General features: G+C 35.9%; 1 protein-coding gene across 2 annotated transcripts; it reads right to left on the reverse strand.

Annotated features, from left to right (window-relative positions):
• Nucleotides 1-4,070: 4,070 nt before the first annotated feature.
• LOC102228060 lies at nucleotides 4,071-13,204 on the reverse strand. 2 transcript variants are annotated; one of them, XM_023350988.1, is made up of 12 exons: nucleotides 12,932-13,204; nucleotides 9,823-10,099; nucleotides 7,946-7,989; nucleotides 7,068-7,172; nucleotides 6,542-6,598; nucleotides 5,290-5,337; nucleotides 5,108-5,140; nucleotides 4,797-4,964; nucleotides 4,667-4,714; nucleotides 4,531-4,590; nucleotides 4,378-4,407; nucleotides 4,071-4,288 (listed from the first exon to the last, which is right to left on the reverse strand). In XM_023350988.1, exons 1-12 carry the CDS (start codon nucleotides 12,999-13,001, stop codon nucleotides 4,230-4,232), a joined length of 999 nt encoding a protein of 332 aa, XP_023206756.1. In that variant the 5' UTR covers nucleotides 13,002-13,204; the 3' UTR covers nucleotides 4,071-4,229. The 2 variants fall into 2 exon arrangements, with proteins under 2 accessions (XP_023206756.1, XP_023206754.1); XM_023350986.1 differs by having other exon boundaries at nucleotides 7,946-8,272; nucleotides 9,773-10,099.
• Between the last annotated feature and the right edge of the window lie 151 nt (nucleotides 13,205-13,355).

The following is a 13,355-nucleotide window of genomic DNA, read 5'->3' on the forward strand; positions in this document are numbered from 1 at the left end:
GGTGTAGTCATTTTAGCAAGAATTTTGCTAAACTGCTTCTGAAAGACTCTATTTAGTGGTAGAGAAAAGGGGGTAAAAGTAGATACAAACTGTTTTTTACATATTTGTACAAGAAAATTAGTGTTTCATCATTCTTCCACTTTAGAGCTGTGCTATGTGATGTGACGTGTGTAAAAATGGCTTAAGGGGTTTAAATACTTTTGCAAGGCTTTGCAAGTCTACCAGAATCAAGAATAATAACATGCCATAGATGGTTCCTCTGAACAAGGTGCATTTTTATTTCCAGTTTGAAACAGTGACTAAATAATTTCTGAGACTATTGAAACAAACAGGACAGAAACTAGTTCTTCCTCATCTGAATGTTTACAGCAGATACAGACAAGGTCCACCTGAGATAGTTTTCTCCTGTTACCGGTAGGATTCTTTTTTGTTTATGCTTCCCTGTAGGATAAACAGAAGAAACACTAGCAAACACTATTTACTGCACTTTCCACCTTCCATGTTCCTGTTGCAGATTTGATGTATAGACTGGATGATCTTCAGTAGGCCTTTGTCTGCAGGTGCCATGATGACCACTTTGAAACTAATCTCAGATTTCTGTTAAATTTATATTAATAAAAACAAAACCATAAAATTATTTCCTGAAGGACAAATTAATGTAAGTCAATGCAAATTGTTTTGTTAGAAGCTCACTTGTCTTTTCACAAAACACCCAATGGAAGCTACTGTAAAGATAACAAAGGAGTTTGTTTCTCCTAGGAAATAGTGACAACATCTCGCTCGCAGTGCCTCTCAATTCCAGTCCTCAGGCCCCCCTGCCCTGCATGTTTTAGGTGTTTCCCTGCTGCCACACACCTGGCTTGAATCTATGAGTGATTAACAGGCTTCTGCACTTGATGACTGCAGAACAGGTAATGCAATCATTTGGATCAGCTGTTCTGAAATATGGGTACAGCTAAAACATGAAGCAGGGGGGCATGAGGACTGGAATTGAGAAGCACTGCGCTACAGCAACAGCCTGGTGATATCTGCCTTGTTCATCTGTGTGACACAAACAAGTGCATAAAAAACCACAAGCGCTTCAAGGCTAAGTGTCACCGTATATGCAGTCAAAGTGTCTGACTTACCTAGCACATAAATGCTGAAGGGAAGATGTAAAAAAATCTCCTTTGATATGTACACAGACATGAAGTTGTCATGGCAAATCAGTGTATTGTTGGTGGCAGTAATGTGAAACGTTAGACGATGTCGCGCTGATGTAGCGTGAGCTTCATGTTTCAGATAAAGCAGTGACAGAGACACCGATACAACCAAAATAAAGTCTGTGATGTTGGTCTTCATTGGGTGTTTTTTGTCTTCTTTTGTTGATGTTGCTGAGGCTCTGTGTGACAGGTGGAGCAGGTGGTTCTCATTCACTTTAATTGGTCCCAGGAGACAAAAGTCACTATATATACCAGAGGGAGTGCAGCTGACAAATCTAAGTCAGACCTTTTCAGGAAGTCAGAGATTTTTATCTCTGCCACAGCAAACTGACTGCAGATACAAGTCTGCATTTTCTTCTCATTGTCTGAAAGCTACAGAAGTGCTGAATTGTAGTGATGGTGAGATGAAGCCTCATGAGGCATTGAACCACTTGAGCCAATTGGTTCGAGAAAGGGTTCATTTCTTGAGGCTTCATGTGCACACGAAACCACCTACTGGCCAGGTGTATAATCACAGCCAGCTGTATCTTAACACGTGTGATGCATTGAATTTTTGTCTATTATGGCTCTTGGGAAGGACTTCACAAAAGGTGTAGGACGAAATCATTTGTCTACATAAATTATGTATACACATATGTGTATAATAAAATATTGTTTGAATACATTCTCTGTGTGTAATTATTCCCAAAATAGTAGTGTCATGTGATATGGCATGTTGTGTAATAATGTTTTTCTGTAACTCTAGAAAAATGGCCTGGGCTTAATCAGGCAGAGGACAGTGAAAGTGCTTTTGGAACTAGGGAGGGGGTAGTGAATAGGCTAATGCTTGTGTAACTTGGATGATTTCATGCATTTTTATTAAGAAACAACAATTTCTCCACAGTTTTTGGTTTCAAACGATTTCTCTTTTTTGACACTACATGGATGAGGTGTTATTATTGTACCCCAACTCCTTGGAGCACAATAAACACCTCACCTTTACAGAAAATAAGAAACAGTGAAAAATACAGTTCCTCATAAGCAAACCTAATGCATCTGCAAATGTTCAGTTCACCTTACCTTGTTAGGGATTATCAATTCGAAAGAGGAGGGGAAATCCTCCTCTTTCTCGCCGGCTCCACCTTCTCCTATCCTGTCCTCGCGCTCCTAAATCCTCTCTCTCTCTCTCTCTCTCTCTCTCTCTCTCCAAACACCAAACTAACTGTCTCAAACTAAATAACCACTATCCAAACTCTGCTATCCAAACTATCAAAACTCTATCCACTCTCTCAACTGACCACAACTCGCCTACAACAACCCACATTTTGAATGGAGCCTGTGGGTTTCTAAAGCTGTCAAACCCCGCGCCAACATCTGAGCCACTTCCCGAAGCAGTCACGTGGTACAGCCAGGCAGCGAGGCTTCGGACGTCATCGTTTTCGGCTCCTCCCCTAAATGAAGCAAGCCTCGATACGCGCTTTACGGAAACGCCCCCTCCATTACTCGACACACGCCTCGAAGCCTCGGCACATCACGTAACATCACTACTGGATTGTATCTTTACACCAAATTAAAGCAAATTATTTTCTATTAAAGTGGAGCAGTTTTAATTGGCTTGATTGGAATACAGTATGTAAATCTATACTCAGTTTACTTATAAGCCTGGAGAAAAGCAAACAATCATGAAATAGTTTTTATGAAAAGAGCAATGACTGCTCAGATTTAACAGTCACACTTGTTGAAAAGGGTACGCTGTTCATTTGCCACCAGCTGCGCCCCCAGGGGGAGCAGGAGAGCCATGGCAGATTTATTTATATTAATATGGCTCTGGAAAAAATTAAGAGACCACTGTACTGAACCCCATCGAAAACCTCATGGTTATTCCACCAAGTATTTATTTCTGAACTCTTTCAGAGTTAAAACATTAGTATTGTTTCTAAATAAATATGAACTTGTTATTTGCAATCTGAAAGCACTGCATCCTTTTCATTATTTTGACCATTTCTCTTTTTCTACAAATAAATACTACATTCTTGCTTGGAATTTTGCAGACATGTTGTCAGTAGTTCATAGAATAAAAGAACAATGTTCATTTTACTCAAACATATATCTATTAAAAGTAAAATCAGAGAACTGTTAATTTTGCAGTGGCCTCTTAATTTTTTTCAGAGCTGTATATGTATTACTGTATATCAAAATGCTGCTACCTTACAAAGATGGAAAGCTCTGTGCTTTTCTTTTGCACTTAGTTAATGATCATATTATTTGTAAATATATTCCATGGCTCATTCACTGAAATGTTTGCTATTTTAAATTAAATTATGCCGATACCACAAACTGTATAGAACAACAGGCACAGTCTGTGTTGGACTCGTTTACACCGTGAACGAAAAGTCTTTTGTATAGCAAAGTACAAAGCCGTGATCTGGTAATGAAATTGTGTTGTACATGTTTTGGGTTGCCTAGCCAAGATTATCAGAGGTCAGCTGCTTCAGATTCCTCTTGTACCTCTAGAAAAACAGCCAGGGACAAGATGACGCTGCACCATGTGGTGTAGCTACAAATAGAACAAAGCTACGACCGAACTACTTAACTTACAGGTCTTTCAGGAAGAACTTTATATTTGACACAGAAGCCAACAAGCTTCAAATATTTAAACAAGACAGTCTTTGTTGTGACTTACTGTAAAGACTCATTTACATTCTCACCAAAATATTCGTGTTAGACAGGTTGTGATTTTTCATTCTTAACCTTTCACATAACCCTGTTCAAAATTAGGTGGACAAAATATAAACCTTGATTTCTTTCAACCACTGTGTCTAAACGCCATTAATCTGAAAACCATGTGTTATTTTACGTCTCCATTCTTTCATGAGACAAAAAAATATAGTTTAGAACAAGTTTTTATTCATGATTGATGTATTTTTATTATTATTAAAAAGCTTTAAAGAAACAAGATACAGAAAAATACATTGAAGTAAGACTTAAAAACAACATCATCAGTAAATATCCATCAGTATAAAAAAAGAAAGCAGACTCCTGAATCGTCTAGAGTCGGTTGAGTTGGTCTGTGCTCCTGTTGTAAATGGGGTTTTTGTATTCACACGCTGAGGAGCAGTGGAAAAAGTGGGAGAGGAGATCAGTACACGTAATGATTTCATCACTAACTTGATCCACAGATGAAGTCAACACTCACAGTCTTTGGGTTTCCTCCTGCCCATCCCTGCTGTGCAACCAGACAAATGCAAAAAACAGATGAGCTAACATGTTCCGCATTGTGTTTTCACACCAATACAGAATTGTAATTATGTTGATGATCAAATACGATGTTATTAGAATCCCTGGATACCTCTATTATTCTCTGCTTGTGCTGCCATGGCTTGCTGCCTACGGATCTCTCCTTGGTTCGCTGTGAAGGAAAACAGATAAGTAACTCACCGGACAGAAGCAAAAGGAGAAAATATGATTACACGTTTTTGTATTACCATAAAAATGGCGATTTATACTGGCTTGTCGTAACCTGCTGAAGAGCTCTGCAGAGAGAGGAGACATTTACTCCATCGCAGATTAATTCAGAGGTCATTAATGCTATAAAAAGTGACAATAATAAAGCACCTATATGAAATCTCTGCTTTGTCCTCTGACTTTCCGCTCTTTGAAACTTGAACTCATCCAGATTTGGATAAATTCCAATTCCACTCTGATTAGGCTGATTCCCATGCTGCACAGCTCCTGATTGGCCACTTGGATTTCTGGATGGGTTTAAGTACTGGTCATCATTTTCTGACAAAAAGAAGGAAAACATTGTCACATGGTTGCTCAGGTTGTAGGAGCCTGCTAACGTCTGCAGAGGCTTTCTCAGCAATATGGCTAAATATATAAATTAGAAACTGAATAAAGAAAGAAGGAGATATGTGTGAACTCACCATAAACAAGGTTATTGTCAAGATTATTGCCTCCTGGTAAGGGAAGCACACAGATATAGTGAGGCTTGTGCTTTCTCAGTATTTTCAAGACATAACTAAACTGTCATTTCTAGTTAGTTGCTATTCAAATTAATGGATAGAGAGATTATGTAAGGTCACCATGTGTTTGTGTTCAATGTTACCTGTTGGAAGTCCGTTTACGCCGCCTTCGTGTGGTGGAGCACTGGGACCTGCAGTAACATATTATATCACAGAGGAATTTATATTATTAGAAGATAAACATAATGTTTTAAAACGTCAAAAACTGGGAAAATAGGGAAAAGACAAACATTCTGGCCCTCTCCTTTCATTTCAATACTAATAAAAAAAATAAATTAAAAGCTTCTTTTTTCTATTTACATTCCCAACAATTTGGGTGTTATAAATCATCCATTGTAATTATAGGAAAGCCTATGATAGTCAATTCTAAGGTCCTTATTGCCTATTTGTGGCTCCAATATTTAGCTTTATTTAGATTGATAAAATAATATTTTTGACCAAGAGAAAGAAGCACATTTCAAAGATAGCAACATTTAACTTTTTTTTTAAAAATTAGCTATAATATGGATGAGCAGCTTTGGATATATCTACTAAGGTTTGAAATGTGCACACAAATATCATGACTCTCACAACTAGTAACTGAAAATAGACATCGTAGATCTTCTGGAATTTGTCACTCCAAACAAATTACAAAATTCTTATTCTATGAACATTACATTACATGTGCAAAATATGTTCTCAATTGATTCCTTTTTCTTTTCTTTTTTTGAAGAAATACAAAGTTTTTCCTTTACATCCTTTAGTAGTTTTTATGAACCTTGTGGTTCCTATTAGAAACCTATTTACTATTTTACCTTCCCAAGCTTGCAGGAGAAAATTATCTCGTGCAACAAAGTCGTGAAATACGAGGCCAAATTGTCAAGTGTAAAGTACCTCTAGGCCACAAAATAATAGTTATTATTATCTGTTTATTTTTAAAACTAAAATAAATTTTCTTTTAACTTTTTTAAAAATGATTGTAGCACCAAATCATAAACAGTGTCTCATGACTTTGCAATAGAAACAGAAAGCTATTATATATATATATATATATATATATATATATATATATATATATATATATATACACACCACCAGATTTCCTTGATGGATAAAAATACTTGTTCTGATTCAAGTGCATTATACATGCTTAATATTTATTTGCTTCACTAAAGCATCTTATATTTTTTTGCTATTGCAGTCGTGTATTAATTCAAAACAGAAAGTTCATACAATTAATATTGAAGAAAATCAGAATAATTTTTTTAACTTCATGTATCTTAACACTTTAAAACACTAAGCAGAATCTTTAAGTTTCTTTGGATTATACTTGTTGTGATCTTATAACATACATACCTGCAGTTCCACTGACTGTCATGATCACACCATCAGTCCCATTTTTGTTGGAAAGGCCTGAAAAAGTAAAAGGTAATGTGTTAAATATCCAATATTTATTTTTCATTCTAAGAATTGAAATTGCAGAAACTGTAGTTATTAGGGTTATCAAAAATGATAATTTAATGTACATATAACCAATAATTATATGTACATATGCTTCAAAATAAATACTAACTGACCCATTCACATTTGCCCAAATAGTCACACTTCTTCTAGCAGTAGCCACTAAGCCTCACTCAAGCTGCAGCAAGTTTTACAGTTTACTAACAAACATTGTCATATTGTTAATATTTTCTCTTTCTAACAAGAAAGAATGGTGTGCCTTCAGAAATGTTACTGAAAATGGTGAAGAGTATAGAGTATTTTCCTTGTACCACGATCAAGTTTGAAGTTTTATTACTGTGACAAACAGTAATAAAATAGAGTAATAAATAGAGTAACATAGAAGGTAACTCTATGGAGTGACAAGCAGGGTAATACTCACAAATGCATTTCAAACAGCAGAAGTAGCCCAAAAGGCTGAGGAGGATCAAGGCAGCTGCACCAGTACAGATGGAGATCAGAAGATACATCTTCGAGCTCCTCTCACCTGCACAGCAAGATGTGGTTTTTATAAAGATGGGTTTACAGGAAACAATAGCTCATTCAATTGGCCTCTTTTTTATGTTTAACCATTGAGGTCTGCAACCATAGAAAGGAAGATAATGTGAGCCTTTGCAAAGGCTGTATTGACAAAACTAAGAAACAAGAGGGCTATAATTTTCTTACAAGGAACTCCACTCAAAAACAATTAGTCCCCTGTTTGCAGCACTACAATAGGGGACTACGTTTTTCCCTGTTGTACTGCTAAGTACAACAGTTCTAAGTTTCTTTTAGCAAAACAATGACAATAGAATAGCTTTTCTCTAAGACCTGGTTAGGAAAGGCTTTGACTCGATTAGATTTGGGATTTAGAAAATGAACAAGTCTGCCCATGGATAGATTGAAGATTTTTCCTTCACTAATGCGAGCCTGGACGGCCGATTTAACGGCGGTCACGTGAAGGAGAATGGTACGACCACAAAAGAGCCAAGTATTGCAGGGACTTCAGATGTTTTTCTAAAATCTTTATTACATGATTCTTCAGAGAAATGTTCTCCTCAATAGACAGAAGGAAAAACACAATAATAAACATAAGCTTAAAATACTTTTCCACTGCTCAATTAAACCAATTTAAAAGCACATTCAAAAATGAAAAAGCCAGAATATTTTGATTCTTTAAACCTCCAGTTCTTAGATATTGGTTTGATGTTATGACAGTTGTGAAACCCCAATGTGTAAACAATATCAAATAAAAGTCAAGGCTGAAATGAAACAGCATACCTTTATCTTTGGACAACTTCACTTCAAAGCATTCATTGCTCTGCCTGCAGTAGTAAGAACCTATATCAGAGTTTTGGAGCTCATCAATGATGATAGAGTAATTCCTCTCTGAAGCCTGGATGGGAAAGGTTTTCACTCGCCCAGATCTGGGGTCCAGGTAAAGAATGCGTCCCTTAGATGAGAGATGGACCAGGTCCACATTTTGTCCATCTTCCTCAGCCTGAGTCCATTCAACCCAGCTGGAGTCATCTGATGAAAAGTTGCAGGGCAAGACCACAGAAGAGCCAAGTCGAGCGATGACTCTTTGTGTCTTACAGACTCCTTGACCTGAATGAATTGCAACAGTTTCATGAAAAAAAAAAAAAACAAAGATCCTCATCATGCAATTCTTTTTGTGACCGCTAACCCAAACAGGAAAAAAAAAACTAGAAATATTTTAAAACTAAATTAAAACTTACAGACGTACAGACCAAAAGTTTGGACACACCTTTCTAATTCAATGGGTTTTCTTTATTTTCATGACTATTTATAAGGCAAGAAATCCCACTTATTAACCTGACAGGGCACACCTATGAAGTGAAAACCATTTCAGGTGACTACCTCTTGAAGCTCATTGAAAAAATGCAGAGTGTGTGCAAAGCAGTAATCACAGCAAAAGGTTGCTACTTTGAAGAAACTAGAATATAAGGGGTATTGTCAGTTGTTTAGTGTTTTGTTTTGTTTAGTGCATATTTCCACATGTGTTATTCATAGTTTTGATGCATATATATATATATATATATATATACTGTATATGTGTGTGTGTGTGTGTGTGTGTGTGTAGGCGTGGGGGGGCGTCTGTGTGTGTGTCTCAAGAAAGAGGCTTGCTTTTCACATGAAAAATATCTTTTAAAATAAACATTCTCATTAAGCCCAAATTTCTGTATTGTTTCTTTTATTGTTCTGCTCTAATATTCTAATAATAAATAATAAATTCAGCTCCATAATTCAGGAAAATGTGTTAATACACAATTCTTTAAGCAAAAGTGTATTAAATGGTTTCTTCATAGGTATGAAATGGAAGTAAGATGACAGAAAACTGCAGTACATGGGTGCAGAAAGTGGTTTTCCAAATGACAGAGGTGAGAACTGTGCTAGCGCTATCTGCACCAATCAGAACACTTTTTTTTCCCATACACTTTAAGCTTAATCTTTACTGTTCAAACTGAGTTTTTTTCTGTTTTCATGTATTTATTTCTTACGGCAGATGTGTAGTCAAAATACACATCTGCCGTAAGATGTGTATTTTAAGGCAGACTTAGATGAGAGACTTGTCTTTAGATTACGTATCTTTAGATTAGAAAACATCTTTTTGTTTTACTATTAAAAACATTACTGTGGCGACAATCAATGTAGACATATTTTTAGTTCCTTTTAGGTTTTAATAATGCATTAGCTAATTCTAATCAATCAGGTTATTGTAGTTTGGGCAGTCATCTTTCCTCTCACTTCCCCACGGAAGCCATTTTCACAAGACTAAATAAATATTTTGATTTGTTTTTTTAAAGGCAGCTAAGCTACTCTGCATTTGGAGATAAATAGCTATTTTTTTTGTTAGTTTAGCTTAGAGGTTATCAATTCACTGAAACAAAAACCTAAATGTGGAAAACCTTGTTTAATAAAAAACTTTACTGCAAGATTTTTTCAAGAAATGCTTACTTGAATAGACAGCAGCACATAAACATAAGCTTCAGTACTTTTCCACTGCTCAAATAAACAATTCACTAATTTAGAAAATAAAAAGATTTGATACCAGAATAAATTTAAGGCACAAGAGAAACAGCATACCTTTGTATTTGGACAACTCCACTTCAACTTCAAAGCATTCATTGCTCTTCCTGCAGTAGTAAGAACCTATATCAGAGTTTTGGAGCTCATCAATGATGATAGAGTATTTCCTCTCTGAAGCCTGGATGGGAAAGGTTTTCACTCTGCCAGATCTGGGGTCCAGGTAAAGAATGCGTCCCTTAGATGAGAGACGAACCAGGTCCACATTTTGTCCATCTTCCTGAGTCCATTCAACCCAGCTGGAGTCATCTGACGAAAAGTTGCAGGGCAAGACCACAGAAGAGCCAAGTAGAGCGCTGACTCTTTGTGTCTTACAGACTCCTTGACCTGAATGAATTGCAACAGTTTCATGAAAACAGATCTAAAGTAATAAATTATAAATAATAAACTAATATATAGATCAAAGTGTAGATTTAATGATTGATGTGTTTAACGAGTTTGGTTAAATGTCACTTTTTTCTGTGAATAACAGTAATTAGGATTATTTCTTCACCAAGATCTTTTTTCTCTAAGGGAAACTCAGAGCATGCTGTCTAAAGGTTTTTTCATTACGATTCCTGCAAATTACAATTTGAGTTCTAGAAGTGTACATCTTAGAAAACATTTGCTCCTGGTGAACAGCCTGCTAAAATATCAATTTTCAGTTTGTCAAATAAACTCATATTTAATAAATTAGAATGTGTGTTTCAATAAAGAAGCAAATTTTTCACATGAAAAGTATCTTTTGAAAATAAACATATTTTACATGTAGTCCGAATTTCTGTACTGTTTCTTTTATTGTTCTTATCTAATATCTAATCATAAATATTGTGTTTTCTTTAGTGTTAGTGAAAGATTTTGCACAAAACAATTATTAATCTATATAATGCAAGGGTGTAGGTTTGGTCTAAGTTTTGGTGGGACCTTACAACTTACTGAACTAATCAATGTAGATTTTCGTTTATTTATTTTGTTTTTGTTAAAGAATACATATGTTTCTTTTTTTGTAATTAATATGGCAAAAATTGGTCGGGACTATTTTATATCCCTTGAATATTGGTCGTGACATGTCACGACCGTCCATACCCAAACCTACGCCCATGATATAATGTTTCACTTGGTAAATGTAGTTACCAAAGTAAATTACCTTTTCAGTAAAATTCTAATTTACTGACCATGACTGTATATCACCTATGTCAGGGGTGTCAAACTCATTTTATTTTGGGTCATATCTAGATCATAAAAGTCCTCAAAGGAACAATTGTGCCAGAATTTACTGAGAAAACCCAAATGTTCAAACATTAATCAATAGCTGTCTGAGTACTTCTTATAATAAAATAATGTCGAACATATTTTTAGATAGATGTAATTTGATAGTTTACAAATAAAAACTGATTGGATTTGACTGATTAAAAAAGAAAAATAAGCACACAACTGTTTTTTGAAGGTTCTTTTTATGTGGCCCACTAGAGTCTAGAGGGCCACATAAAAAGCTACGGCCAGCCGCCGGGCCGCGAGTTTGACACATGTGACTGAGACGTTATGAGCTACATCAACCCCAGAGGAGACCATGACTCCACAGGGTCAAACACTGAAAGCCAATCAGAATCTGAACCGCTTTGGCTGCATCATCCTGGGAAGAAGTAAGTCTGAACAGATGTTTTCTGGTTTTTCCACTTTACCATTTGCCACTTTTGCATTTTTGGTGTTTTTAAATTTTTTTATTTGATTTTTTCCAAGGTCTGCTACACGCTGTTTCACACTGGACACGTGTCAGCCTAACCATCAGGGGAATGTTTTCTTTTTGTTTTTGTTGTCTGATTTCCAATTGGGTCAGACGTTGGGATGGAGATTACTTATAAGCTGTTGTTTCAAAAACAGGAAAAAGAAAATGTTAATTGCTTAAATTGTGCCGACTGTACTTTTATACCACTTGTATCGGTTGAGCCTGATATGCCAAACTACATCTCCAAATTCATAAGTAAAAGACTTTTATTTAAAAAAAAAGACCAACATCTAGACATTTAACCAACATGTGAGATTCTGATTCAAATTTTAAAAAGCTCTATTAATCCCAGGGGCAAATTAAATATTATTATAACTCATATTAATTCATATTCTTCAAAGAGTTATTGTAGTTAGTGATGGCTGTTGGCAGGAAAAATCTCTTGTAGTGATTTGTATTTTAATGTGATTTTAGCTCCATGATGCAATTCTTTAAGCAGAAGTGTCTGAAATATCTTCTTCATGAAATGGAAATAGGATGAGAGAAAACTGCAGTGCGTGGGTGCAGAATGTGGTTGCCGATTGACAGAGGTGAGAACTGTCCTGCTGCTCTCTGGACCCATCAAGGCACACTCTCGTTTCTTCCCTCCACACTTTAAATCTTTATTGTTCAAACTGAGTTTTCTTCTGTTTTTATTTATTTCTTAAAGTAGCTTTTTAACTTGACTTGTCTTTATTAAAACACCTTTCCTTTTACTATTCTTCATATTACTTTGATAACAATCAATGTGGATATTTTTTTATAGTCATTTAGCCAAATATTTTTAGTTCCTTTTTTGTTAACTACAAAAACCATTTCCTCCTTAAAAATGGTGGAGTACATATATCCTTTTAAGCAGTTTTTAATCAGTCAGGTCAGAGTGGTTTTCACAGCGTTCATCCGTCCCCTCTCCCTCAGAAGCCCTTTCTAATGTTTGAGAGAAAATTTTTGATTTGGTTATTTAAAGAGCACTAAGTGACTCTCTGCAATTGGCGATAAATACAAATTTACTTCTTTCTTGTTAAAATAACTCAGAGATGATCATTTCACCGAAACTAAAACTTAAATGATGAACTGTTGAAAACCTTTTTAAGGCGTTAACACTGAACAGTGGAAACCCCCACACTCAACTAGTGTTAAATTGAACAATTTCACGTAACACGGGTGATTTCAATGTGACGCAAAAGGTCTTTCAATTGAAAGTACCAATTTGTTAGATAAATCCAAGAGTATACATTTCTTAACCAAGACCTGAGGTTTGCTGTTCAAACATAGTACTGGACATGCTATCTGTGAATATGTGAGTTATTTCAGGGAAAACATGAAAGTCAATAAAAGTATGATTGCTATAAATAGATCATCTACTTTAACACTTCTCAACTCTGCTCACGGTTTAATTTTAACAAAGGACTTACCATTTGAAGAGACACTTAGCACCCAGAGGGCAAAAAAGGGAATCCACATGTCTGCTTTCATTATCACCATTTCACACAGTGTTTAACAGCAGCAAGACGTGGCTGCTTTAACTTCTCCGTGCATCATGGGACAAAACCACAAGACCACTACAGCTCGGCTACATCGCTTAGTCACCTAAATACTCCTGCAGGGTTTCAGTTTGTACAGCAGTCAACTAAACACCGCAACTTTAACTTTTTCAAACTTGATGGTGATCACGTTCGGCTTTAAACTTTTTATGGTTTACTGTTTAAACCAAGCAGGTAGTGCAGAAAGGACATAACGTGATAAAAGCTGCCTCCACATCCTGTTGAAGCTTGTTGACATTTCCTGAGCAAGGGACTTCCAAATAAGAGAGAGAAGGGCAATTTCTAGCCAACTTTC

Source organism: Xiphophorus maculatus, chromosome 18 (assembly GCF_002775205.1).
Source record: "Xiphophorus maculatus strain JP 163 A chromosome 18, X_maculatus-5.0-male, whole genome shotgun sequence".
NCBI lineage: Eukaryota > Metazoa > Chordata > Actinopteri > Cyprinodontiformes > Poeciliidae > Xiphophorus > Xiphophorus maculatus.